The sequence below is a fragment of the Pelophylax lessonae genome, assembly GCF_965119305.1.
Source record: "Pelophylax lessonae genome assembly, chromosome: 7".
Taxonomy (NCBI): domain Eukaryota; kingdom Metazoa; phylum Chordata; class Amphibia; order Anura; family Ranidae; genus Pelophylax; species Pelophylax lessonae.
Genome location: NC_138774.1, coordinates 269,122,100 through 269,148,160, shown reverse-complemented (window position 1 = coordinate 269,148,160; position 26,061 = coordinate 269,122,100). Strand labels below are relative to the sequence as shown.

The following is a 26,061-nucleotide window of genomic DNA, read 5'->3' as shown; positions in this document are numbered from 1 at the left end:
CCATGCCACGCCGCATTGAAGCAGTCATTTCTGCAAAAGGATTCCCGCCCAAGTATTGAGTGCATAACTGAACATCATTTTTTGAAGGTTGACTTTTTTTGTATTAAAAACACTTTTTTTTTTATTGGTCGGATGAAATATGCTAATTTTTTGAGATAGGAATTTTGGGTTTTCATGAGCTGTATGCCAAAATCATCAATATTAAAACAATAAAAGGCTTATACTACTTCAGTTGTGTGTAATGAATCTAAAATATATGAAAGTCTAATGTTTATCAGTACATTACAGAAAATAATGAACTTTATCACAATATGCTAATTTTTTGAGAGGGACCTGTATATATATATTTATATAATATATTGTATATATCTAATATATTGCATTGTATCTAATATATTGTAAGCAGTGTAAGTACCTGAATTTAACCCGGTACCAGCTTCCTGCATTCCCTGTACAACAGAGCTCAGATTGGGAGAGGAAGAAGCAGCACAAGCAGCCAATCAGTTGTGCAGCAGTGTAATAATTAGCATGCTGATGAGAGGAGAGAGCAGAGTAACAAAGAGATGAGTTTATCAATCTGCTGTTTCTCCTTTCACTGTCCAGTCACAGGCTGGGGAAGAGACAAGACCCGTTTGTATTACTTACCAGAGCAGGAAAAAGCCAGGTTTGTGCTGTGTGGCAGAGCTGTGTGAATCTTAGCACAGAATGGCAAGTAAAACATTTCCCTATGTATTTTATCTGTGTATTTGCTGGTTGCTTTGAGTTCAGCTTTAATGACCGGTCAGATAAGTGAAGTTGGAGTTCAAGAGACCTGTAAAGTTTCAGTTGGTGCCTTTGCGTATTTTTTATTTTTTACAGAATCCCTATTAAATGAGTTTATAACACAGAGGCCGTATATATAGCAGATGTCCCCTCTGACAGTGTACTGCTACTCTGGGCTGGGCTCCCTTGTACTATTTGTCACTCTGGTGCTACAAGTTGGGAAATGCTGCAGTATTGATGTTCAGTGATGGGGGTAAGACACGTTCTTCTGCTCTGTTGTATGAGACTGGTGATGGGTGACCTCAATGACTGTATGAAAGTGAACCCCTGCAAGTGCCTAATGAAGGATGGATCTGGTGTCATTAACTTGTCAGCCTTGGGGGATATGGAAGGCTTCCTGATCAGGGACAGGAAAGTGGAGCGTAAAGTGGACGGGACCAGAGTGGACCAGACTGTCACCTTCAGCCCTTGCCTTCCTTTCAGCGAACCCATGGCTCTTGTCAACTGTTCCCGGGTTGCTGTGTGCGTTGTCACCAGGTAACCTTAAGGCTTTGTGTAATCATTGGGAAGTGTTAAGTTTAATGTTTAATCGGTGGCAAGCACAAGCTTGAGAAAGCTATTTTTATTCCTTGCATGAAGATTTCAACATGCTGGAAAATGTCAATGACTTGTGAGACATTTGGGTTGATTTACTTAAGGCAAATAGACTGTGCACTTTGCAAATTGCAGTTGCCCTCTGCAAGTGCAGTTGCTCCAGGGCTTAGTAAATGAGGTAAGGCTTCACTTTGCAAAGAGTACCCAATCACATGCAGGGAAAATAAAAAAAAAAAACAGCATTTTTATACTTGCACATGATTGGATGATGGAGGTCAGCAGAGCTTCTGCTCATTTAGTAAGCTCTGGTGCAACTGCACTTGCAGAGTGCAACTGCATGGTGCACAGTCTTTTCCCCTTTAGTAAATCAACCCCATTGTTTTTTTTTTTTTTCTACATGAAAGAACAAGCCTTTTTTTTTACAGGTGTTCCATTGCAAATTTCTGCTAGGTATAGATACAGTATATCACTGTAGGTCTGGTCACTATGTGATTGGAAGACCTTGTGTAGCTTTGAAATGGGTAGATACATTTCAATCTGATTGTACAATCTCCTTTATGGTGGCCATACGTGGTGCTAAAAAAAGGGATGATCGATTGGAAACATGCCTTCGATTGACCCTATATGATCAATTTTTTTTCCCACCATAATGGATCCACTTGAAACAATGAAAACTGTTACTTTTCACTCAGCCATGCCATATGTGTCTCACTCTGTCAATGTCAGATTCAATTGTTATGTCACATTGGACATTGATCTTATAGTTATATTGCACTGTGTATGGTTGCCGATAGATATACTAACATATACAGTATATCTGGTTATTAAGGCCTTTTCACTTTTCAGTTGTTGGCAGATTTAAAGCGGAGTTCCGGCCTCAAAATCGAAAAAATCGATTTTGGGCCATCCGCTTCCTATGGGCCACCTGAAAAAGAAATGGATGCTCCCAATTTTTAATTTTTTTGGTCACTTACCTTGATATTGAAGAAAATATACTCACCTTCCTTCTACTTCCTCCCTCTGCGGCCACGGCCCGCTCCCCTCACTTCCGGCTTGCGATGACTCCTGGGAGCTGAACGTCATCGCTCCCAGGAATCAATGCGTCTGCACTGGCCCCGCTCGTCACTTCCGGTGCAGGTGTGGCATTCCCTGCTAAACAGCTTCTGGACGAGCGGGGCCAGTGCAGTGCATTGTGGGACTCCGACGTCACTGAAGAGGCTGCAGAAGAGGATGCGCTGGCTTCAGCTTCCCACACCTGAGATGGCAGCACTGGAACTTTTCAAGGTAAGTATTTCTTCTTACAGGTAAGTGCGACCCGGGACAGTTCAGAGGCTATCCATTGTGGAATGTAATAGCCCTGACTGTCCCAGGGGTATTTTTATCTAAATTTGATCCCCGAGGCCGGAACTCCGCTTTAATGTAGCCTGTTCAAACAGATTGAATAGAGTGTGACCAACTTAACCAACTCCAGTCCGGATCACTTATGACTTTTCTCACTCATACATGTAAAAATGTGCATTTTTGCTAGAAAATTACTTAAAATCCCAAACAATATATATATATATTTTTTTAAGTAGAGGCCCTGGAGAATAATATGGTTGTTGTTGCAATTTTTTATGTTGCACGATATTTGCGTGGCAGTTTATCAAATGCAAATTTTCAGGAAAAAATACACTTTAATAAGTTTCAGTGCACACAAACACAATATAATACTCAATTTTTTGGTACAAATATAAAAGATGATGTTAGGCCAAGTAAATAGGTAACTAACATACCTATTTACTTGGCCTAACATCATCTTTTATATTGCTTTAAAATTGCCTATGCCTGTGGAACACCAACAAACTACTGTACCTAAACCAAATTCCATAGGCAACGCTTTAAAAGCCTTTACAGGATAACCGTTTAGAGTTTCACAGGAGGTCTGGCACTAGAATTATTGTTCTCCCTCTGATGTTCGTGGTGATACCTAACATGTGTGTTGCAATCATTGTCTACATATGCGCGTGGGACATAAGGGCGTGTGAGCACGGGAACAATAACATTTTTTTTTTATTATTATTATTATTTTTTTTTTTTTGTTTGATACTCTACTTTAAATTTTCTTTTCTTAATTGAACGTTATTGCTATCACAAAGGATGAACAACATCCTTTTTGATAGCATGAACTGTGACAAGTCCTTTACATGAAGTCTATCTGCCCTTCAAAGCATCTAATCAAACTAAGATAGGTTTGGTCAGGCGCTTTATAAGCCGGTAGTGGCTTGTAAAAAAAACAAACCGAAACTAGAAGTGACCAAATCCTCATTGCTTCCAGTTTCTGACATCAGGGGAGAAACCACAGACGTTTCTCATACTCTTGCTAGTGCAACAACAGGTCCCATCAGTACCGGGCTCCCCTGTGGGATGGAAGAGCCAAGTAAAGGTGGCGGACGGTGGCAGGGGCAACCCCTTCCACCGCCTGTATAAGTAATCAGTTGCCTATATAGCTGTTCAGATCACTTTTACATGAAATCTTATTGCCGGCTCTAAAAAAAATGATACCACCATCATGGAGCCATGATTGTGATATCACCACTCTCCAGGCCGAGGACGTATGCTCAAAAAATGTAAAAGAACAGTTTTTAATCAGAGTATAGCATCAAGTCAATTAAACTCCTGGGATATTGATCTGGTCAGTTATGAATCAGAGGGGTTTGTTATTTAGTTTCAGCTACTTTGGTGGTAATGACATTAACAAGGTGCACTAGATGAGCAACAATGAGGCAACCTCCAAAACAGGAATGTTTTTACAGATTGAGGCAAATTAATTTTTTTTCCCTACTCATCTTTTCTGACAGTTTTTCACTAGTTTTGCATTTGGCTAGGGTCAGTGTCACTACTGGTAGCATGGAGCGATACCTGGCCCCCATAGAGGATGCACAGGCAATCCAGAAGGTTTGCTGTGCCTCCAAGCACAGTCTCAAGAACATGGAGGAAATTCCAGGAGACAGATAGTTACTCTAGGAGAGCTGGACAGGGCCGTAGAAGGTCCTCAACCCATCAGCAGGACTGGTATCTGCTCCTTTGTGCAAAGAGGGACAAGATGAGCACTGCCAGAGCCCTACAAAATTACCTCCAGCAGACCACTGATAATGTCTCCAACCAAACAATCAGAAACAGACTTTATGAGGGTGGCGTGAGGGCCCGACATCCTTTAGTGGGATCTGTGCTCACTGCCCAGCAAAGTGGAGCTCGATTGGCATTTGCCATTGAACACCAGAATTGGAAGGTCCACCACTGGCGCCCTGTGATTTCACAGATGAGAGCAGGTTCACCCTGAGCACATGTGACAGACGTGAAAGGGTCTGCAGAAGCCGTGTAGCATGTTATGCTGCCTGTAACATTGTTCAGCATGACCAGTTGGGTGGTGGGTCAGTGATGGGGAGGCATATCCATGGAGGGACACACAGACCTCTACAGGCTAGACAATGGCACCCTGACTGCCATTAGGTATCGGGATGAAATCCTTGGACCCATTGTCAAACCCTACACTGGTGCAGTGGGTCTTGGGTTCCTCCTGGTGCATGACAATGCCTGGCCTCATGTGGCAAAAGTATACAGCCAGTTCCTGGAGGATATAGGAATTGATACCATTGAATTGCCCCCATGCTCGCCTGAGCTAAATATAATAGAACACCTCTGGGACATTATGTTTCGGTCCATCCGACGCTACAAGGTTGCACAGTCTGTTCAGGAGCTCAGTGATGCCCCGGTCCAGATCTGGGAGGAAAAAACCCAGGACACCATCCGTCGTCTCATTAGAAGCATGCCCCAATGTTGTCAGGCATGCATACAAGCACGTGGGGGCCATACAAACTACTGAGTACCATTTTGAGTTTCTGCAATAAAATTTCAGGAAAATGGACTAGCCTGCTGCATCATTTTTTCACTTTGATTTTTGGGGTGTCTGAGTTCAGCCCTCTGTAGGGTGATCATTTTCATTTCCATCAAACAATGTGGCATCCTTTCATTCCTAACACATTACCCAGTCCATACCAGTATAGATATCCAGCATGAGATTTTTCCCCATTGAGACCTGATGTGTTTTCAAAGTGTTCAATTAATTTTTTTGAGCAGTATATATATATATATATATATATATATATATACACACAGTATATGTACAGAAGAAACTTATTACAGTCTGATTGGCCAATCTCTGTACACCCTTTCTTTTTGGTGTCCATACACGCTTCATATTTTACTATCAATATGTGGTTCGATCAAAACAATAGAATCTGCAAACAAATGAATAGCTATAACTTCCCTTCTGATTGATTTAGATTCCATTTCGATCGGATTATATCAAACTAAGTCAATCAGCTAGAGCAAAATAATATTAAGCGTTTTGGATCAGTCAGTAGCACTGGGATGCTTTGTTAATGACTATGACTGTATTTCGATCGATTGGATTATGAGATTATGATCAGAAATTACGTATCTTAACTATCAATCGAAAACTCACTTCTCCATTGAGGTGGGGACAAGGAGAATGAGCATCATAAAAAGAACAGTTCCTAGTCGGTGGCGATCAGGTTAAGGCTTGTCAAGCCCTAGAGGTTTGCAATGATTCCAGGGCAGAACTCAGCAGCAGTATCATGGGTCCAAAGAGAGATCAGCATCTTCCTGTAGCTTTCCCATAATTAAAGTGTAGCCTTTTTTGCGCGGGGCTATGAGAAATGGCCCTCCCCAAACAGGATATTGCGCCAAAACCTATAGGTAAATAAGAGAACCAGAACCTTCGCTTTGTAGAAGGGTTGGATTGATAATAAATAAAGTTGTCAGTGCCTCCACCCAGGACAGAGCCTCTGTGAACAGAGGGATTTTTTCTTGGGAAATTAACCAAGAATCGAATCAAAATAGATATTATCAGCCAAGAGTCTTGGCGGAATTTTGTACATATACCCAGGTACAGTGCCTTAAAAAAGTATTCATACTCCTTGAAATGTTCCACATTTTGTCATGTTACAACCAAAACGTAAATGTATTTTATTGAGATTTTATATAATAGAACAACACAAAGTGACACATAATTGTGAAGTGGAAGGAAAACTTTTTCAAATAAATATCTGAAAAGTGTGGTGTGCATTTGTATTCAGCCCCCTTAACTCTGATACCGCTAACTAAAATCTAGTGGAACCAAATGCCTTCAGAAGTCACCTAATTAGTAAATAGAGTCCACCTGTATATAATTTAATCTCAGTATAAATACAGCTGTTCTGTGAAGCCCTCAGAGGTTTGTTAGAGAACCTTAGTAAACAAACAGCATTATGAAGACCAAGGAACACAACAGACAGCTTAGGGATACATTTGTGGAAAAGTTTAAAGCAGGGTTAGGTTATAAAAAAATATCCCAAGCTTTGAACATCTCACGAAGACCTGTTTAATCCATCATCCGAAAAGAGAAAGAGTATGGCACAACTGTAAACCTACCAAGACATGGCCGTCCACCTAAACTCACAGGCCGGGCATGGAAAGCATAAATCAGAGAAGCAACCAAGAGGCCCATGTTAACTCTGGAGGAGCTCCATAGATCCACAGCTCAGGTGGGAAAATCTGTCCAGAGGACAACTATTAGTCACACACTCCACAAATCTGACCTTTATGGAAGAATGGCAAGTAGAAAGCCATTATTGAACGAAAGTCATAAGCAGTCCCATTTGCAGTTTGTGAGAAGCCATGTGGGGGACACAGCAAACATGTGGAAGAAGGTGCTCTGGTTAGATGAGATCAAAATAAACTTTTTGGCCTAAAAGCAAAACACTATGTGTGGCGGAAAACTAACACTGCACATCACCCTGAACACACCATCCCCACTGTGAAACATAGTGGTGGCAGCATCATGTTGTGGGGATGCTTTTCTTCAGCAGGGACAGGGAAACTGGACAGAGTTGATGGGAAGATGGATGGAGCCAAATGAAGATGGATGGAGCCAAATACAGGGAAAACCTGTTGGAGTCTCCAAAAGACTTGAGACTGGGGCAGTGGTTCACCTTCCAGCAGGACAAAGACCCTAAATATACAGCCAGAGCTACAATGGAATGGTTTCGATCAAAGCATATTCATGTGTTGGAATGGCCCAGTCAAAGTCCAGACCTAAATCCAATTGAGGCAAAACTTGAAAATTTCTGCTCACAGACGCTCTCCATTTTATCTGACAGAGTTTGAGCTATTTTGCAAAGAAGAATTGGCAAAAATGTCACCCTCTAGATGTGCAAAGCTGGTAGAGACATCCCCAAAAGACTTTCAGCTGTAATTGCAGGGAAAAGTGGCTCTACAAAGTATTGACTCAGGAGGGGGGGGGGGGGGTGAATACAAATGCATGCCACACTTTTCAGATATTTGTAAAAAAAATTAAAAACGATTTATCCCTTCACATTTCACAATTATGTGCCACTAAAAAATATTTACGTTTTTGTTTGTAACATGATCAAATGTGGAAAATTTCAAGGGGTTTGAATACTTTTTTTTTCAAGGCACTGTATATATAGTTAGTTATAGAGATACATTCAGTTGAATGATGCAGCATTCCTGTTCCAGTCCTGGAAGCCCTGTTGCAGGACTGACTGAGGATGCAGCACTATGCTTTTGTCAGAGATATACTTAGGTAATCTGGTTGAAAAAGGACACATTCATCCAGTTCAATCAACACAAAAAAAAAAAAGAAAAAACACAAGACAAGATCTGCAGTTACCTAACCAGTCTGGAACACAGTCCTAGTTATCTGGCACTGTGCATGTGAGATAGTAATAGAACAGATATACTCTGTTTGTCATGCAGATTCAGCAACAGACTCAAGAAGCTATGGGCAGCTGCATTTAAACTATTAGAACATAGAAATACTTGCATAATGGTCTCTTCTGATCTGGCTGAGACTTTCTCTCTCTTCCTCCTTCCAGGATCTTTTCCCAACAACTCCAGAGTCAGGAAGTGACATACATAATTTTCCATTACAGTATGTTACTAGCAGCTGACCCTAGAGGGCAGCAGATCCCTACAAATGTTTTTAATTTGTAACTAGTCAGGAAAGCCCTTGTTGCATTACTTACGGTAGTTTTTGGTAAATGTAAATGAGTTTGAACAATCAGATCCTAACATCATGGTCACTAGTTATTACTCCAATGCAACATTTCCTTTATTGCGGTCTGCTTTAGTAGCTTCTTTTGGATCAAATGATGATTGCTGTTTTTTTATATACTGCTTACAGAATCATAACATTTTTCAAAGAAAACTGGAGGAAGGGAAAACTGCTGATCATAACAACCAATCATATTGTATTTCCAATATGTATATACTTAGCTCCAACGGGTTACGCATTCCTTTACAGAGTACATAGCACCATGCACATCAGTCCCTCTAATGTTCCTATTGTAGTCACACATATTGTATATTGTGCTCAGATTGTTCAAATGACAGGTATTATAACAGCTAATACTGGCCATACAGTGGCAATTGTGTAAAAGTGTAATGGCTTTCAGGCAGCTTTCAAAAATAATTATTTCCAGTAGCTAGATTTTTGTATAGAAAATTATCAGGACTGGCTGATGGCAATCACATCCCAATGGTAAATCGATCCCTCAATTGGTCACTTGATAATCCTTACAGTGGAAAGCTGATTAAAACACCAAACTTGCCATGTATATGGCCAGCAAAACACTATGTTTTTGGGGTTATTAGGTAAAATTGGGGCCCACAGGGAAAATGCATGGAAAATATGAGATTATATAAACCCTTCAGCCTGCCAAGCTGCATGAGCAGATAAGGATCTGGTGTAGATTTTGGGAGGGACTCACAGCGTTTTTTTTACATTTTGCTATTGGGTTCCCCTTAAAAACCATACCTTACCTGAACTTCCTGCAATTATTCTGTTTACATTCAGCTGTCAGCAGGGAAATCTGATCCTCTTAAAATCCATACCAGACCCGAATTTCTGGCAATTGTTCTGTTTACATTCAGCTGTCAGCAGGGAACCCCGTTCCCCTTAAAATCCATACCAGACCCGAATTTCTGGCAATTGTTCTGTTTACATTCAGCTGTCAGCAGGGAACCCTGTTCCCCTTAAAATCCATACCAGACCCGAATTGCCAGCAATTGTTTTTTTTTTTAAATTAGTCTCAATTATTTAGGGCAGCAAGGGTCCATTATATTAATAGTAAGACTCTTTATTGTATCTATGGTGCTGTTTCCCGAATAGATAGAAGTGTATTTTTTTACATTCAGAAAACCCGCTGACAGCTGATAACTCAACTATTGCTAAGGACGCAGCGGCTGACTTCCCGGCCCGCTCCTTTTCAAACAGCTATTTACTGGTTGTTAAGGATGCCAGTGGCCTCCACATACAAAATAAACCCAAAATCGCTGGGCACCGGTGTTTAGCAGAGTTTAGGAGCTGTCAGCGTTTTTTTCTACCAAAAAGCTGCTTTTCCAGAATGTGCTGGTAGAGGGGTTTTTTTTTTTCTGCCACTAAACTCTCCGGTTACAAAACTCTGCTAAAAACCTACATAGGATAACATGCTGGGGAGCTTAGAGGCAGTTAAAATAAAATGTCTGATGCCCAAAACAGTAGCTGTAAAAACACCCAGTGTGCATGAGGCCGATGTCAACTGAGTTGGACCCAGAGGTAAACAGTTGCCAGCTGCAGCCATGAGAACTATAAAAAAAGGAGAAATGCAGTATTAAATCTGTTAAAGCGGTGTTTATCTGGTGATCTGGCCAGTAAGTCTGTGGTTTTTCAAAAGAACATGCTCTGTTGCAAATGTATATTACATAATAAATAACATTTTTGGTTTTGGGTTTAATACTGCTTTAAATAGGTAACAAACAGAATAAAACCTTTATTGTTTTTTTTTCCCTTCAGAGGGTCACAGACAAAGGGGAGTCTCCTCCAGTATGTAGGCTATGGACAACATGAGGGCAATGAATTCAGTTACAGCAATGAAAGTAAAATTCTGACAGTTACATACAAAGGTAAGTAAAACTTAATATAGGGATAAACAAGTTATATCGGGATAAATATGTATATATATATATATATATATATATATATATATATATATATATATATATATATATAGTAGTTTTCCTAGTCAGGTAGGTGTAAAATATTGCAGATTTTTGTTGTGTATTCTTATTCCAGTACGTGGGGTTTTAGGCTGCTTTTCATGGTTTCTTGCATTGCCTTCATTTATAAAAGACTGCCGTTCACAGAGCTCAGAAGCTAAATTTATACACAAAAGTGAATGAGTCAGAGCAATTTCTTACCCCTATTGGCTCTGCTGCTCTGTCCGAGAGTCAAAGTGAGCCAAAAGGCAAGCATTTGCTGCTGTGCTTTGCTAGATGATCAAAAATTGGAATCCTATTTTATGTATATTAAACATAATAAATATATATTTATATACTTATACACAGTATATATATATATATATATATGTAGCACTGTCCCCTTAAGGGCTGCTGGTTTTTCACACTTTTGGAATCCCCTGGGTTACCCATAGCAACTGCATGCAAGATCTTAGCACTTTACTTCCTTGGCTCAGTCAATGAACAGTCTAGGGGTTGTTGTTTTTGTGGTTTTATTTAATGTTGGGATGGGAAAAGGGATGAGTGGGATACTCCCAACAACTGAACTATTCACAATGCTGAGGACTTGTGACTGAGAATGCAGCAAGGCCGAGGCCTCATCCTGCCACTAGATGAATCTGAGGTAAATGTTCCTTTTAGTACTTATCTTCGGGGCACACACCTAGTACCCCCTTTCTCTCCACCAGCTGTCACCCGTCCACTGACTACTCTACTCCGGAGTGGCCCCCTTCCTGGTCAGGCCCTTAGACACGATCCGCTGTACTCACGATACTGCTTTCCAGGTTCTAAAATGCCTCAACTCCTCCAGTAAGCTCTCCTGGACTTCTGGGTTCAGCTCCAGACTTCTGGCTCACCAGGCCGACTGCCTGTGACCATACACCATCTGCTGCAGAAGAGGAGGCAGCCGCCACCCTCCTTCCGGGACTCTGCTCACCAGCCAAAGACCTTGAGCACATGTGCCCCTGGCTTTCAATACTACACCCTACAATGCGCCAAGACAGCAGTCTGTGGTAATCCCATGGGGCTGTATCTCTCTCACTTCTTGGTGTAGAGCTGGTGGGGGACAGCTGCAGCATCGGATTAATAATTATACAGAAAAAAGGAAAAAAGAGCTAGCACAACCAAATGTCCATGCAAATGTTGTTGTCCCTAAATTATGCTTAACAATCCCCACACCAAGTGAAGAAATCTTCTATATGTGACTGATGTTCTTCCAGTAGTGCATCCATGGGTGTCCGGAAGGCAGGGCAAGGGGGGGCATGTGCCCCCCCCAGAATCTTAACTTCCCTTTTAATATAGTTGTTAAGCCACTTTAGACCATTCTGTCTGGTCTGTTTAATAATCCTGTCTGCCCGTGCCCCTGTGTTTGTGTCTGTATTTAAAAAAAATAAACCGTTCTTTACCAGTTTTCAAAGCGCCGATCGCCTCTCACGTGACCCGCCGCCTCTCTCCTCTCCCCGGCAGTGGGTCACGTGAGCGGCGATAAGCACTCTGAAAACTGGTAAAGGACGGCTTATTTTTTATAAAACACAGACACAGGGGCTCACAGGATTGATAAACAGACTGTAGACAGGATATTAAACTTTAAATGAAACTTCAGCACAAGGAGGGGAGGGGGAGGAGCACTGACACCGAAGCAGACAGACAGGGAGGGAGGGGAGAGAGAGGACAGAGGAGGACAGAGGAGGGCTGTGGATGACAGGGGCACCTAGACTGACCACGGTGTCAGGGCTCAGCAGCCATGGTATACCGTGGTCAGTTTACAGAGGGGAGGACATAGCCAGATACGATCAGCCAGGTATTTTAGGAGATAGAAGGGACCAAATTACACAGCACAAGCACTGTGCTGTATAACATGCTGTAAGGGAACAGGATACATTTTTTTTAGTTTAACAAAGGTTTTAAAAATAAATTGTGCCGTTTCCCCTTTAAAAATAAATACTCGTTGCTCGCATGGTGACTGACGTCGCCTTCATGACATTGTTGAAAAGGGGCAGAGCATGGGTGACCTTAAAATGATTCCCCCCCCCCCCCAGAAAGAAGTTCTGTGGACGCCCATGAGTGCATCAATTTACAACACCACCACCACAACCAAGGATGCCCACTCACCGCCAATCCAGTGACCTCTAAATTAATAAAGGTCAATAAGTGCTCTGGGATAAGCCAAATACACCTCCAAATCGATCACACCATTCCTTAGTAGATCTTCTTAGACATCATCCTATCCTATCAATCCTATCCTTATAATTTTTCCGGGAACACCACACCATCAGACCACCAGAGAAATATGAAATGAAGCGTAGTATTTTATTAAACAGATAAAAGCATAAAAAAGATATTCCACTCACTTTTAAAAGTGCCCAACCTCTGCACCAATATAAACAGCCTTGAAAGAAGCTAGCACCACCTTATCTCCGAATGTGAGGAACGCACAATAAGTTCGGGCTGGAAGGGACGTCATATGCCGAGGCTCCACGTATGCCCATCACTTCCGGGTCCATTATATTTCTTGGCTGGTCTGATGTGGTGGTGTTCCAGGTGCCTAATTTATGGACATCAATATTTGCATGTACATTTGATTGTGTTGGTGCTTTTTCGTTTTTTTTTTTTTGTATAATTATTGAAGGTGTAATTTTCACTTTAAGGAGGGTAGCTTCACATTTACATGAGTCACAACTAAAGGGCCAGCGCTTTTAAATACATTATCAGCATCGGATCAATGCTGCAGCCATCTAGGTGAGTATATGTGTTTTTGTAAACTCGCACATCTCCTAATTAGCACATTGGTATATTAGACTGGTGTGTGCAGCTTAAAGATTTTCATTACTAATTCTATTCAGCAAACAATGTAGCTGTTCTAAAATCACATTTCACGCTGATTACCCAAATCTAAATTCTATGTGATCCCCCATAATCCGATTTTACAGAGCTCATCACAGGTGTTGTGGATGGGTGTGCTTCCTGAATCTGTGATGTGTAACTTCTACTCGCTGCTCGTTGCATGGCTAGTCTTCAGACTCCCAGTGCAGCTTTTAGTTCAGGTGGTGTATATGAGAACCTTCTGACACTTTGATATACAAGATTTCAGCATGAGGGAGAGAAAGGCAGGCCCTTGTATTGTACACTTGTGGTTAAACCTAATGGAGACTGTACAGATTCGACTGCAATGTGTGTGTGGCCAACTAAGTAACTATGTCAGTCATAGACTCTTTCTTTCTTTCTCCATCAGGGAGCCCTTTCAGAACCATTGTCCACTTTAATTGCAGTTCAACCACATTGGTTACCTTTCCAGCCATTTCAGACAGTAGTGAGGTTCTGGAGATCACTGTGCACAGCCCCTGTGTCTGCCCCAGCAGCTGCCAGGCTGAGGATGTGGGCCCCGGGAACATCATTCTTCTCATGTTTGCTGTGTCCCTGACGGCTTACCTTGTATTTGGTGAGTAATTGTGATGAAGATGGTCATGTAGGTTGTAAAGGACTGTACATGTATGATGGGGCTTAACAAAAAGAATAGTGGCAATGGTGTGGTTGGTTCTGTTTAACATTTTAATACAGAAATTCTATTTTAATGTAGTGCTACCCCCATAGGAGCTGTTATACTTGAACTAGTTCTTCCACAAGACAAGTGCAGCAGTGGCCAGGCACACGTCAACAGTCCATTCAATATAATAGGTCTATGGCAGTGATGGCGAACCATGGCACCCCAGATGTTTTGGAACTACATTTCCCATGATGCTCAAATACATTGCAGAGTGCATGAACATCATGGGAAATGTAGTTCCAAAACATCTTGGGTGCCAAGGTTCGTCGTCACTGGTCTAGGGGATGTCTTTTTATGATTTTTATCGCAGAAGTATTTGGATGGGGTGTAGGGTGATATGGGATACACACTTTGCTAAGCCTGAACAGTCTTTATACAGGAGCAATCACTGATGGCAGAACTGAGTCCTTTTTAAAAGCTATCCCAGTCAGAACTGCCACTGACTCTTCCGTGTAAAGGAAAACAGCACACAGTCACTAGGACTGTGAACTCACAATGTCACAGGATCATCAAATGACTCCATCCAGTATCCACTGGACACTCTTCAGTAAGGGAGAGGTTAATGCTCACAATGTCACAGGACAGCCAGACCCTTTCCAACTTCCAATAGTAAGCTTTCCAGACCAGGTCCTTAGGCAAGAGTTCCCTTTGAGTAGCTTCAGAAAAAGGATCTTTAGAAAGTAGGCCCCCCACGTATGCCACAGCTGGGACCTCCAAGAAACTGCATCAAAAAAATGCAGTCTGCCCAGAGGAGCAGAGCCCCTCAAACTGGGGAATCTCCCCACAGGATTAGACCCAGGACTAGACCATGATTGTTCCAAGCCAGACCCTTTCCAACTTCCACTGGACACTCTTCAGTGAGGGAGAGGTTAATGCTCACAATGTTACAGGACAGCCAGACCCTTTTCAACTTCCACTGGGCACTCTTCAGTAAGCTCTCCAGACCAGGTCCTTCGGCAAGAGTTCCCTTTAAGTAGCTTCAGAAAAAGGATCTTTAGAAAGTAGGCCCCCCCCAACTATGCCACAGCTGGGACCTCGATGAAAATGCTGCAAAAAAATGCAGTCTGCCCAGAGGAGCAGAGCCCCTCAAACTGGGGAATCTCCCCACAGGATTAGACCCAGGACTAGACAATGATCGTTCCAAGCCTTAGACTATTTATGTGCTGTTCAGTCACCATGTGCTGTTCAGATTGGCTAAAGCAGAGTGCTTATTTGACTTTCCAGCTCACTATGATTCCAGAATCCTCTAGAATACAGGGGAAAACAATCAAACATGCAGCCTGTGAAACAAAGACAGCCTAAAGCAATCTACTCCACTATAGTGTGTACCAGCCTCAATCCAAAGCACCTATTTGCTGTGTCTTCCCTTTGCTATCTTCTGCATGGGTCACTTGTGACAGGCAAAGCCAACCCTGCGAATCTTGGGGGGATGGAGGTGTGTCCATTACCTTCACTCAGGTCTCGGATTACACACAGCTCCCTACCCCCTGCCTTCTAGGACTCAGAGATGCTGTGTAAAATATGTGCTTTGGGAGACTATAGAAGAGAGAGGGCTGCAGATAAACAGGTATAACGTATATATGAGGATTTGTTTAATCTCTGTATATCACTCAAGGCTAGTCACTTCACTGGATATATTTAAGGGTTTACAGACACTTTAAGAAAGGAGAGGGCAGGTTAAAGGAGGCAAAACTGTCCGGTTTTACATCCCCGCTCTCCAACCACAAGTCTACATGAACCCTCGCAAACTTCTCTTCTCTTTCTGTTCTGTCCAAACCTCCTTGGCAGAAAGTAATTGCCTGTACACACAATCAGAAAATCGTACGAAAAATATCTAATTCGAAGCGATCGTAGGATAGTCTGATTGTTAGTACACAGCTTTCGGGAGCTGATCACGACAGTTCATCTGATGTTAACTGATGGGACAAGCATGAAAATGTTTCTTGTACAATACAAGATCGTAGAATTTTTCGTCTAAAAATATAATACAAATGCAATACAATACATTACCTCACTTCCAAGTTTTTGTTGTTGTACGAGAATTTTTGCAACTTTAGTAACCTCTTCATTTGTGATATAGGATTAGTGTCAGGGTCCGGACTGGTAGCAGGAGCGGTGCAGGGAGTGGATCCGCTGTGTCAGTGAGGGATTGGCGTGGACCGTACCGGAGGATCGGTTCTAAGTAGTTACTGGTTTTCACCAGAGCCCGCCACAAGGCGGGATGGGCTTGCTGCGGCGGTGAGAAAACACACATTACCAGTCCCTGCGCAGATCCTGGAGATTGATTCTCAAGCTGGGGAATCTTGTAATATGGCCTGTGGTGAAACACCATGCGGCGGTAACTACCAGGTTGTGTCCTCTGGTAGCGGCTCAACCTCACCGACTGCTGATATAGGCGTAGTACAAAAGGGACAGGCAGAGGCGTAGTCAGACGTAGCAAAGGTCAGGGCAGGCAGCACAGGTTCAGAGGCGATAGTCGTTAGCAAAGGGTTCGGCAACAGGCAAAGGATTACACAAATAACGCTTTCACTAAGGCAACAAGGCAACAAAGATCCGGCAATGGCTGGAAGGGGCAGGTCACTTATATAGGAAACAGGAAACAGGAAACAGGTCACAGGAAACAGGTCACAGGAAACAGGAAACAGGTCACAGGAAACAGGAAGGGAGGTTTGGACCAGGCACCAATTACTGGTGCACAGGCCCCTTAAATTTCAAACGACCTGCGCGCGCGCGCCCTATGGTGCAGGGGCGCGCGCTCCGGGAACCATGTGAGCGGGGAGCGGAGGAGGGAGCCGGAGCGGGCACAGGTGAGTGGATCTGGAACGAACGCTGCGAGCGCTCCGGTCCAGAAGCAGGGACCGGAGCGCTCAGCGTTACAGTACCCCCCCCCCTTTGGTCTCCCCCTCTTTTTGGTACCCAGAAACCTGAGGATGAGGTTACGGTCCAAAATATTTTCCTCTGGCTCCCAGGATCTCTCTTCAGGACCGCAGCCCTCCCAGTCCACCAAAAAATATCTTCTCCCCCTGACCAATTTAGAGGTCAATATCTCCTGAACGGAGAAGACATCCGAGGTACCGGATACAGGCGTGGGAGGAAGATTCTTGGGGGAAAAGCGATTAAAGACCGCAGGCTTGAGGAGGGAGACATGAAAACAGTTGGGAATTTTAAGGGAGGGAGGGAGATGGAGTTGGTAACACACAGGATTGATCCTCTTCTTGACCTTGTAGGGTCCCAAATAACGAGGACCAAGCTTGTAACTAGGAACCCTGAAGCGGACGTACTTGGAGGAGAGCCAAACTCTGTCCCCAGGAACCAGGACAGGAGGAGACCGACGTTTCTTGTCCGCTTGGATTTTCATGCGGGATGAGGCCTGTAAGAGGGACAGGCGCGTCTCACGCCAGATGGCAGAAAAGTCTTGCACCAGGTCATCCACTGCAGGTACACCGGAGGAGGAGGATAACGGCAGAGGAGGCAGAGGATGACGACCGTAAACCACAAAGAAGGGAGACTTGTTGGTGGCGGAAGAGTCTTTGTGGTTATAGGAGAACTCCGCCCACGGGAGGAGGTCGACCCAATCGTCTTGACGGGAGGAAACGAAGTGGCGAAGGTAGTCGCCCAAGATTTGATTGACCCGCTCTACTTGTCCGTTGGTTTGGGGGTGGTATGAAGAAGAGAAATCCAGCTTGATTTTAAGCCGTCCACAGAGAGCCCTCCAGAACTTGGACACAAACTGGACTCCTCTATCGGAGACAATATGTGAAGGCAGGCCGTGTAACCGGAAGATGTGTCGGAGGAAATGCTTGGCCAACTGAGGTGCGGATGGTAAGGGTGGCAACGGGATGAAGTGCGCCATCTTCGAGAAGCGATCTACGACGACCCAAATTATCGTTTTCCTGTGAGATGGTGGTAGGTCCGTAACAAAGTCCATCGCGATATTGGACCAAGGGGTCTCTGGTATGGGAAGTGGCTGGAGAAAGCCGGCGGGTCTTTGGCGAGGGGTTTTGTCTCTGGCACATACAGAGCAGGACTGTACAAATTATCTCCTGGAGATAAGTTGTAGAGTCTTTCGGACGCCAGGATGTCCTGCGAGAAGAGAAGAATGTCCCCACTTAAGAACCTTTAGGCAAAGACGGGGAGAAACATAGGTCTTTCCGGGAGGGAGGTTATGCAAGTCTATAGGTGCCACGGTGACCAGACATTCCGGGGGCACAATGTGCTGTGGCTTGACTTCCTCTCCTGTGACATCAGACGAACGAGAGAGGGCATCGGCCCTGAGGTTCTTGCTCGCTGGACGAAAGTGGATCCGGAAGTTAAATCTGGCAAAAAATAGAGACCAGCGAGCTTGGCGGGGATTTAGTCTCTGAGCAGACTGGAGGTAAGATAAATTTTTATGATCCGTGTAGATGTTCACGGGATGTACCGATCCTTCCAGTAAATGCCGCCACTCTTCCAAGGCCAGCTTGATGGCGAGTAATTCTCTATCCCCAATAGAATAATTTCTTTCAGCGGGAGAGAAAGTCTTAGAGAAAAACCGGCAAGTAACCGACTTGCCTCTCGTAGTCTTTTGCATGAGCAAAGCACCAGCACCAACAGAGGAAGCGTCTACTTCCAGGTAGAACGGCTTAGTAGGATCCGGTCTGGACAGAACTGGGGCGGTGGCAAAGGCAGACTTAAGAGCGCTGAAGGCCTTCTCGGCCTGGGGCGGCCAAGATTTCGGGTTAGCCCCCTTCTTGGTTAGGGCTACAATTGGTGCCACAAGGGTGGAGTAATGCGGGATGAACTGTCTATAATAGTTTGCGAATCCGAGGAATCGCTGGATGGCCTTAAGGCCAGAGGGACGAGGCCAGTCCAGGATGGCAGACAGTTTGGCAGGATCCATTTGTAGTCCCTTGGCAGAAATGATGTAGCCCAGGAAGGGAAGGCTGGTACGGTCGAACAAACACTTTTCAAATTTAGCGTAGAGACGGTTCTTTCTGAGACGGGAGAGTACTAAGCGGACATGAGCACGGTGTTGATCCAAGTTAGTAGAGAAGATGAGGATGTCATCCAAATAGACCACGACACAGGTATAGAGCAGGTCTCGGAAAATGTCGTTAACGAACTCCTGGAAGACCGCTGGAGCATTACAGAGCCCGAAAGGCATGACTAGTACTCAAAATGCCCATCTCGGGTGTTAAAAGCCGTCTTCCACTCGTCACCCTCTCGGATGCGAATAAGGTTATAGGCCCCTCTGAGATCCAACTTGGTGAAGTACTTGGCGCCTTGTAACCGGTCAAAGAGTTCCGTAATCAGGGGAAGAGGGTAACGGTTCTTTACAGTAATGCTGTTGAGACCCCGAAAGTCTATGCAAGGCCTAAGGGTACCGTCCTTCTTCGCAACAAAGAAGAATCCTGCTCCGGCAGGAGAAGAGGATTTCCTGATAAACCCTCTCTGCAGGTTCTCCTGCATATACTCTGACATGGCTAGAGTCTCTGGAGGGGAGAGAGGATAGATTCTTCCCCTAGGCGGCGTAGTGCCAGGTTGCAAGTCAATGGGGCAGTCATATGGCCTATGTGGAGGCAACACCTCCGCCTGTTTCTTGCAAAAAATGTCTGGAAAATCCGCATATGGTTCAGGCAGACCGGGAGGAGGAGAAATAACAGGTGCAGACTTGACTCGTACCGACTTGAGACATCTGCCGAAACAAGCCGAACCCCAGCTTCGAACCTCTCCGGAGGTCCAATCCAGAACGGGACAATGGCGCTGGAGCCAGGGCAGACCCAAGAGGAGTTCTGAGGTGCAATGGGGTAACACAAAAAACTCCAATCGCTCAGAATGCAGGACTCCAATGTCCATCTGGAGGGGTTCTGTACGGAACTGCACCATACCGTCGAGTCTCTCTCCATTAACTGTGGAGATGAAGATGGGCTTCAGTAAACGAACCACAGGGATGTGGAACTTGTTCACCAGCGAGGCGTCGATGAAGTTACCGGCTGAACCGGAATCCAGAAAGGCAGAGGCAGCAAAGGAGATCTTGGCGGACACGGAAATCCGCACGGGTACCGTAATGCGTGGAGAGGAGGTATTCACACCTAGCAATGCCTCTCCCACGTTGACTAGGTGCGAGCGTTTCCCTGACGCGGTGGACGGAGAGGACAGTCCTTTAGAAAGTGCTCAGTACTGGCACAGTACAAACAGAGGTTCTCGTCTCTACGGCGGTTCCTTTCTTGCGTGGTCAGGCGAGACCGATCCACCTGCATGGCTTCCTCGGCGGGAGGCCCAGAAGAGGGTTGCGGTGGAGGCTGGAAGATAGGCGCCAGACGAGGAAAGCGCCTGGGACGAGCACTTCCCTTTTCCTGTAGCAGTTCCTCTCGTCGCTCAGCAAAACGCAGGTCAATCCTGGTGGCCAAATGGATGAGGTCACTCAGGTTGGTAGGGACTTCTCGTGCGGCCAGGACGTCCTTTATGGCGCTGGACAAGCCTTTGTTAAAGGTAGCACAGAGCGCCTCGTTATTCCAGGAGAGTTCCGAAGCCAGGGTGCGGAAACGGATAGCATAGTCTCCGACCGATGAACTCCCCTGGGACAAGTTCAATAACGCAGTCTCTGCTGAGGCAGCCTGGGCTGGCTCCTCAAAAACACTCCGAAATTCTCAAAGAAACTCTGGACACTGGCAGTGGCAGGATCGTTGCGGTCCCAAAGTGGTGTAGCCCAGGCCAGGGCCTTCCCCGAAAGCAGGCTAACGACAAATGCCACCTTGGCTCGCTCCGAGGGGAACTGGTCAGCCGACATCTCCAGGTGAAGGGAGCATTGGGATAAGAATCCGCGGCACAACTTGGGATCACCGTCGTACTTGGCCGGCATGGACAGACGGACTCTAGAAGTGGCGGCGGCCACAGGCTGCGGTGGTGAAGCAGATGCAGGCGGTGGAGGCGGCTGCTGCTGTGCTGGAAGAAGCTGCTGCAGCATGGCGGTCAACTGTGCCAGCTGTTGACCTTGCTGAGCGATCTGCTGCGACTGCTGGGCCACAACTGTAGTAAGGTCCGCGATACTAGGCAGAGGCACATCAGCGGGATCCATGGCCGGATCTTACTGTCAGGGTCCGGACTGGTAGCAGGAGCGGTGCAGGGAGTGGATCCGCTGTGTCAGTGAGGGATTGGCGTGGACCGTACCGGAGGATCGGTTCTAAGTAGTTACTGGTTTTCACCAGAGCCCGCCGCAAGGCGGGATGGGCTTGCTGCGGCGGTAACTACCAGGTCGTGTCCTCTGGTAGCGGCTCAACCTCACCGACTGCTGATATAGGCGTAGTACAAAAGGGACAGGCAGAGGCGTAGTCAGACGTAGCAAAGGTCAGGGCAGGCAGCACAGGTTCAGAGGCGATAGTCGTTAGCAAAGGGTTCGGCAACAGGCAAAGGATTACACAAATAACGCTTTCACTAAGGCAACAAGGCAACAAAGATCCGGCAATGGCTGGAAGGGGCAGGTCACTTATATAGGAAACAGGAAACAGGAAACAGGTCACAGGAAACAGGTCACAGGAAACAGGAAACAGGTCACAGGAAACAGGAAGGGAGGTTTGGACCAGGCACCAATTACTGGTGCGCAGGCCTCTTAAATTTCAAACGACCTGCGCGCGCGCGCCCTATGGTGCTGGGGCGCGCGCTCCGGGAACCATGTGAGCGGGGAGCGGAGGAGGGAGCCGGAGCGGGCACAGGTGAGTGGATCTGGAACGAACGCTGCGAGCGCTCCGGTGCAGAAGCAGGGACCGGAGCGCTCAGCGTTACAATTAGCATGAAAAAAAAAAAAAGGACAATCATTCCTCCAATAATCTCATTGTTGTGTACCAGGATTTAGAGGCAAAAGCTTGTCCCTTTCAACTCTATCTAAAACTAAAGAAAAAGTTTGGTTATAATCGGGCTTTAAGGCATGCCAAAGTGACCTGTGAAGCACTATAATTCTATATGTAAATACCTGAAATCCACTTTAGTATCCTTTAAAGCAGAACAAAACTCTTAGCAATGTGCAGTGTTTTACACCCTCCCCACTGAACTTTATTACACTTTGCAATGAAACAATTCCGTGCAGTTACCTAACATCAGACTTGGCCCATCTGCTGGATGGTCATGTGAATGCTATTACCTTCAATGCAGTATCTTCAAGCAGAGCCACTGGTTGGCTGGCTTTGTACACTTCTTGGATAGTGACAGCTGTAACATGGCGTCCTCGGGCCGCAGCCGGACCAGGCAAGCCACATAGGTACACATAGCATTTTAGGTCGCGCAGTGTATGATTGCGTAGCAGGCAAGTGGGGGAGCACTAGGTACTGCTGAGAGTCTGGGTTCGCTAAGCGCTATTGCAGCTTCAATCAAACACAATGTCATATGATAATATGCTTGTTCTGACCACATTGTATCTTTTTTGTTTTCTAGGAGCACGCTCCCTGCACTCCATGCAGAATCTGGAGGGAAGTCAGGTCAACCCAGAACCCAGAATCTGGTTCTCTGTTTGCTGCCCAATCAAGAAGAAGCCAGAAGAAGCCAACTTGGCAGACAGTTACAGTGACCTGGACACTACAGACTACTTCAAGGTGTAGCTTGATAAGACAGCGATTATATTTATATATATACTAGGGATCAACCGATTATCAGAAAAGCCGATATATCGAGGGCCAATCTGCACTTTCCCCGATATAGCGGAATCAGCCACCAAGGTGACCGATATTGCCGATAGTTCGGGAAAGTGCTTGTACCGGAGTGATGCCTGCAGCTAGAGGCATCACCCCGGTACCGGCGTCCATAGCCGACGGTTGGCTGTCTTGTAATGACAACCGATGCGGCTAAGAAACCGCTCGGCTGTCATAACAAGGAGTGGGAGGGGTGACATCCCCCCCTCCCGCCGCCTTCCGCGGCTCGTCTGGGTCTCCCGTCCCACCGGGAGACCCGGGCAACCAGCCTGCATGGCCGCCGAAGACCCGATCAAAGCCGCATTCGGCTCTGATCGGATCTTCATGCAAAAGCCCAGAAGTGTTGTCATGACATCACTTACGGGTACTCGGCGCCAGATTAAAAAAATGACAGCATTCAAAACAGCCAAACTTGGCGTTTTGAATGCTTTTAAGTGCAGAGGAGGGGTTTGGGGTCTTTTAGACCCCCAGATCCCTCCACAAGAGTACCTGTCAAGAAAAAAAAGGAAAACATTTTTTTTTTAATGTACGAAAATATCAGCCCATACCGATATGCATTGACCAAAATATCGATATTGGCAACGAAAAACTGATATTGGTCGATCACATATATATATATATATATATATATATATATATATATATATATATATATGTATGTAGGGTTGCAACATACATAAAGAAACAAAAATCTGAGCTCTGTTACTTCTGTTACTTGTTTCTTTATGGATGAAATAAATCACTGAAGTACTGTATGCTGCAACCCTACTTGTGGACTATTATATAAAATTGAATTGAAGTGGGTGACTCTTCTGTACACACACTACTTTTCCAAAAAGCATAGATAATTTAATTTTGCATAAACAGTATGTATATATATATATATATATATATTTTTTTTTTTTTGCATAAACAGTATATATACATATAATATATACATATACTGTTTATGCAATTAAATATTTTCTAAACACAGCTAATTCTTTTTTTCCCAGTTAAATTGACTCTTGACACAAATTCCAGGTCTTTACCGGGCAACAAGTTTCATTGTTTGTCAGATCTGGCCTGACAAGCAACTGAGATAACAGGTCACAATAGGACAAAGCTGGCCATACAGGGCTCAGTCTTCTGTTTATTCTTGCTGACACCACATGAATTAACAAATTTAAATTGAGAAATGAATGCTGGCTATACATTGATTGAAATTTGGCCGGTCCAGCGGAGACCAGATGACTTTCGATCAGTGTGTGGGCTCCCCTGCTCGACCGAAGTTTGACTGTTTAACCACTTCACCACTGTAAGGTTTACCTCCCTTCATGACCAGGCCATTTTTTGCAAAACAGCACTGGGTTACTTTAACTGACAATTGCGTGGCCATGCGAAGCTGTACCCAAATAAAATTGATGTCTTTTTTCCCCACATATAGAGCTTTCTTTTGGTGGTATTTGATCACCTCTACGGTTTTATTTTTTGTGATATAAACAAAAAAAGACCAACAATTTTGAAAAAAAAAAAAACTTTAATTTTGAAAAAAAAATTTGAAAAAATATTTTTACTTTTTGCTGTAAAACATATCCAATAAAAAATGTAAAAAATTAAATGTTTTCCTCAATTTAGGCCAATATGTATTCTGCTACATATTTTTGGTAAAAAAAAAAATTCAATAAGTGTATATTGATTGGTTTGCACAAAAAGTATACTGTCTACAAACTATGAGATATATTTATGGACTTTTTATTTTGACTAGCTATGGTGACGACTGGCGACTTATAGCGGCACTGCCATATTACTGTAGACAAAATGGACACTTAACGGCCATACACACTATAAGATTTTCTGAAGACTTTTTCCTTCAGATTTACCTTTTCTTTGTAGTACAAGGGCCTGCCAGATTGCATACAAATTGAAAGTGTTTAGGTTTGACCTCATATTATATGGTTTTGGTAAATCTAAAGGAAAAAGTCTTCAGAAAATCTTATAGTGTGTATGGCCCATTAGTCACATACGATCTATCCCACCACAATTAATAGATGTGGCAGGTGTTCTTCATACGCTAAAGAAAAAAGATCATAATTGCAAAACCTTTTAATTAACCAATTGTATTATTGAATATATTTTTTTTATTTAATGTCTTTTATTCATAGAATCGCTTATACACATACATCTCCCCCATTGCACTCCTGATAAAGGTTTTCCTGTAACGCATCGGGTGGAGTGGAGACAACATGTGATTTATACATGCATTCAATTTCATATATTGTATTGGAATCGTATGTTTGTACATGCACTTCTGTTAAAAAAAGCTTAGTTATATAATGGACATGGGCTGAAAATGCATACATTCTGGTTTAATTTGAAGGTCTGTACATCCAAATCTGAGGAAGGGTTTAGAGATTCCAGCTCTTAAGAATAACCCCCCCCCCCTTTTTTATTCCAAGGGACCAAAAGTAAATGGACAATTGAATAAAAAGCTGTTTCATGGCCAGGTGCGGGGTACTTCTTGGTGATGACCATCCGCTGACATCCGATTTGCGTCCTTTCAGTTCTGTTCTGTTTTTTAGAACGGAACAGAACCCTATTTTTTCTTCCGTTTAAAAAAAGGAAAGGACACAAAATCGGATGTCAGCGGTGTCATCCGCTGACATCCGCAATGCCATAGACATACATTATGTCCGTATATCATCCGCAAACGGATGGGATGATATGTGGACATACGGACCGGATGACACAAGTGTCATCCGTGTCCGTAAAAAAAAAAAAAAGTGCCGGAGCGGATCGCAATACGGTCCGCTCCGTGTGAAAGAGGCCTTAGAGTATCACAATGATGCTGCAGCATAGAGGTGGGTATGAGTGTTTATCTTTTTTTAAAACACACTTCTTCTCCTTAAAGCGGTAGTATACTCTGCTTTTTAACTTTTACCTACAGGTAAGCCTTTAATAAGGCTTACCTGTAGGAAAAATTAATATCTCCTAAACCTTTCTCCTGGCAGCAAAAATTACTGTGGCACGGGCTTGGAAAACACCCGTGCTGAATATAGTGCATGTAAAAACCAAAATGTCGTGGATTATGCTTAACGAAAAGTTGGCCAGCATCCGTATGGATAGGCAGCGTAGATTTGACCGAGTGTGGAGCCCCTGGGTAGAGTATTTACAGGCTCCGTAGTTGCGGCTGGGTGGATTGGAGTCCGTTGCGGGGGGACATGGGATGGGTGGCTGTTTGCCTTTGTCTTCTATCTATTCTTCTCTTGGTTTCCTTTCTTTTCTGGCTCTTTCCTTCTCTTTTCTGTTTTCTTGCATGGTTTTTTCTTTCTCTACCCATTGAGATGTGGGCTGTTCTTCTCTTCCTTTTCTTTCTGGTCTTCTGCTTTTCCGTTTATTTAC

At 44.3% G+C, this 26,061-nt stretch overlaps 2 protein-coding genes across 2 annotated transcripts in view; one reads left to right on the top strand and one right to left on the bottom strand.

Annotated features, from left to right (window-relative positions):
* DPM2 (dolichyl-phosphate mannosyltransferase subunit 2, regulatory) overlaps nt 1-26,061 on the bottom strand; it is a 235,994-nt gene that overhangs the window by 84,353 nt on the left and 125,580 nt on the right. The gene's annotated exons all lie outside the window — the stretch shown is intronic.
* Nucleotides 1,010-22,590, top strand: LOC309560395 (uncharacterized protein; the record flags this gene model as incomplete). The annotated part of the gene is made up of 4 exons (XM_082264032.1): nt 1,010-1,299; nt 10,256-10,365; nt 13,709-13,915; nt 22,427-22,590. The coding sequence occupies 4 exons, from the start codon at nt 1,010-1,012 to the stop codon at nt 22,588-22,590; spliced, it is 771 nt and encodes a 256-aa protein (XP_082120158.1).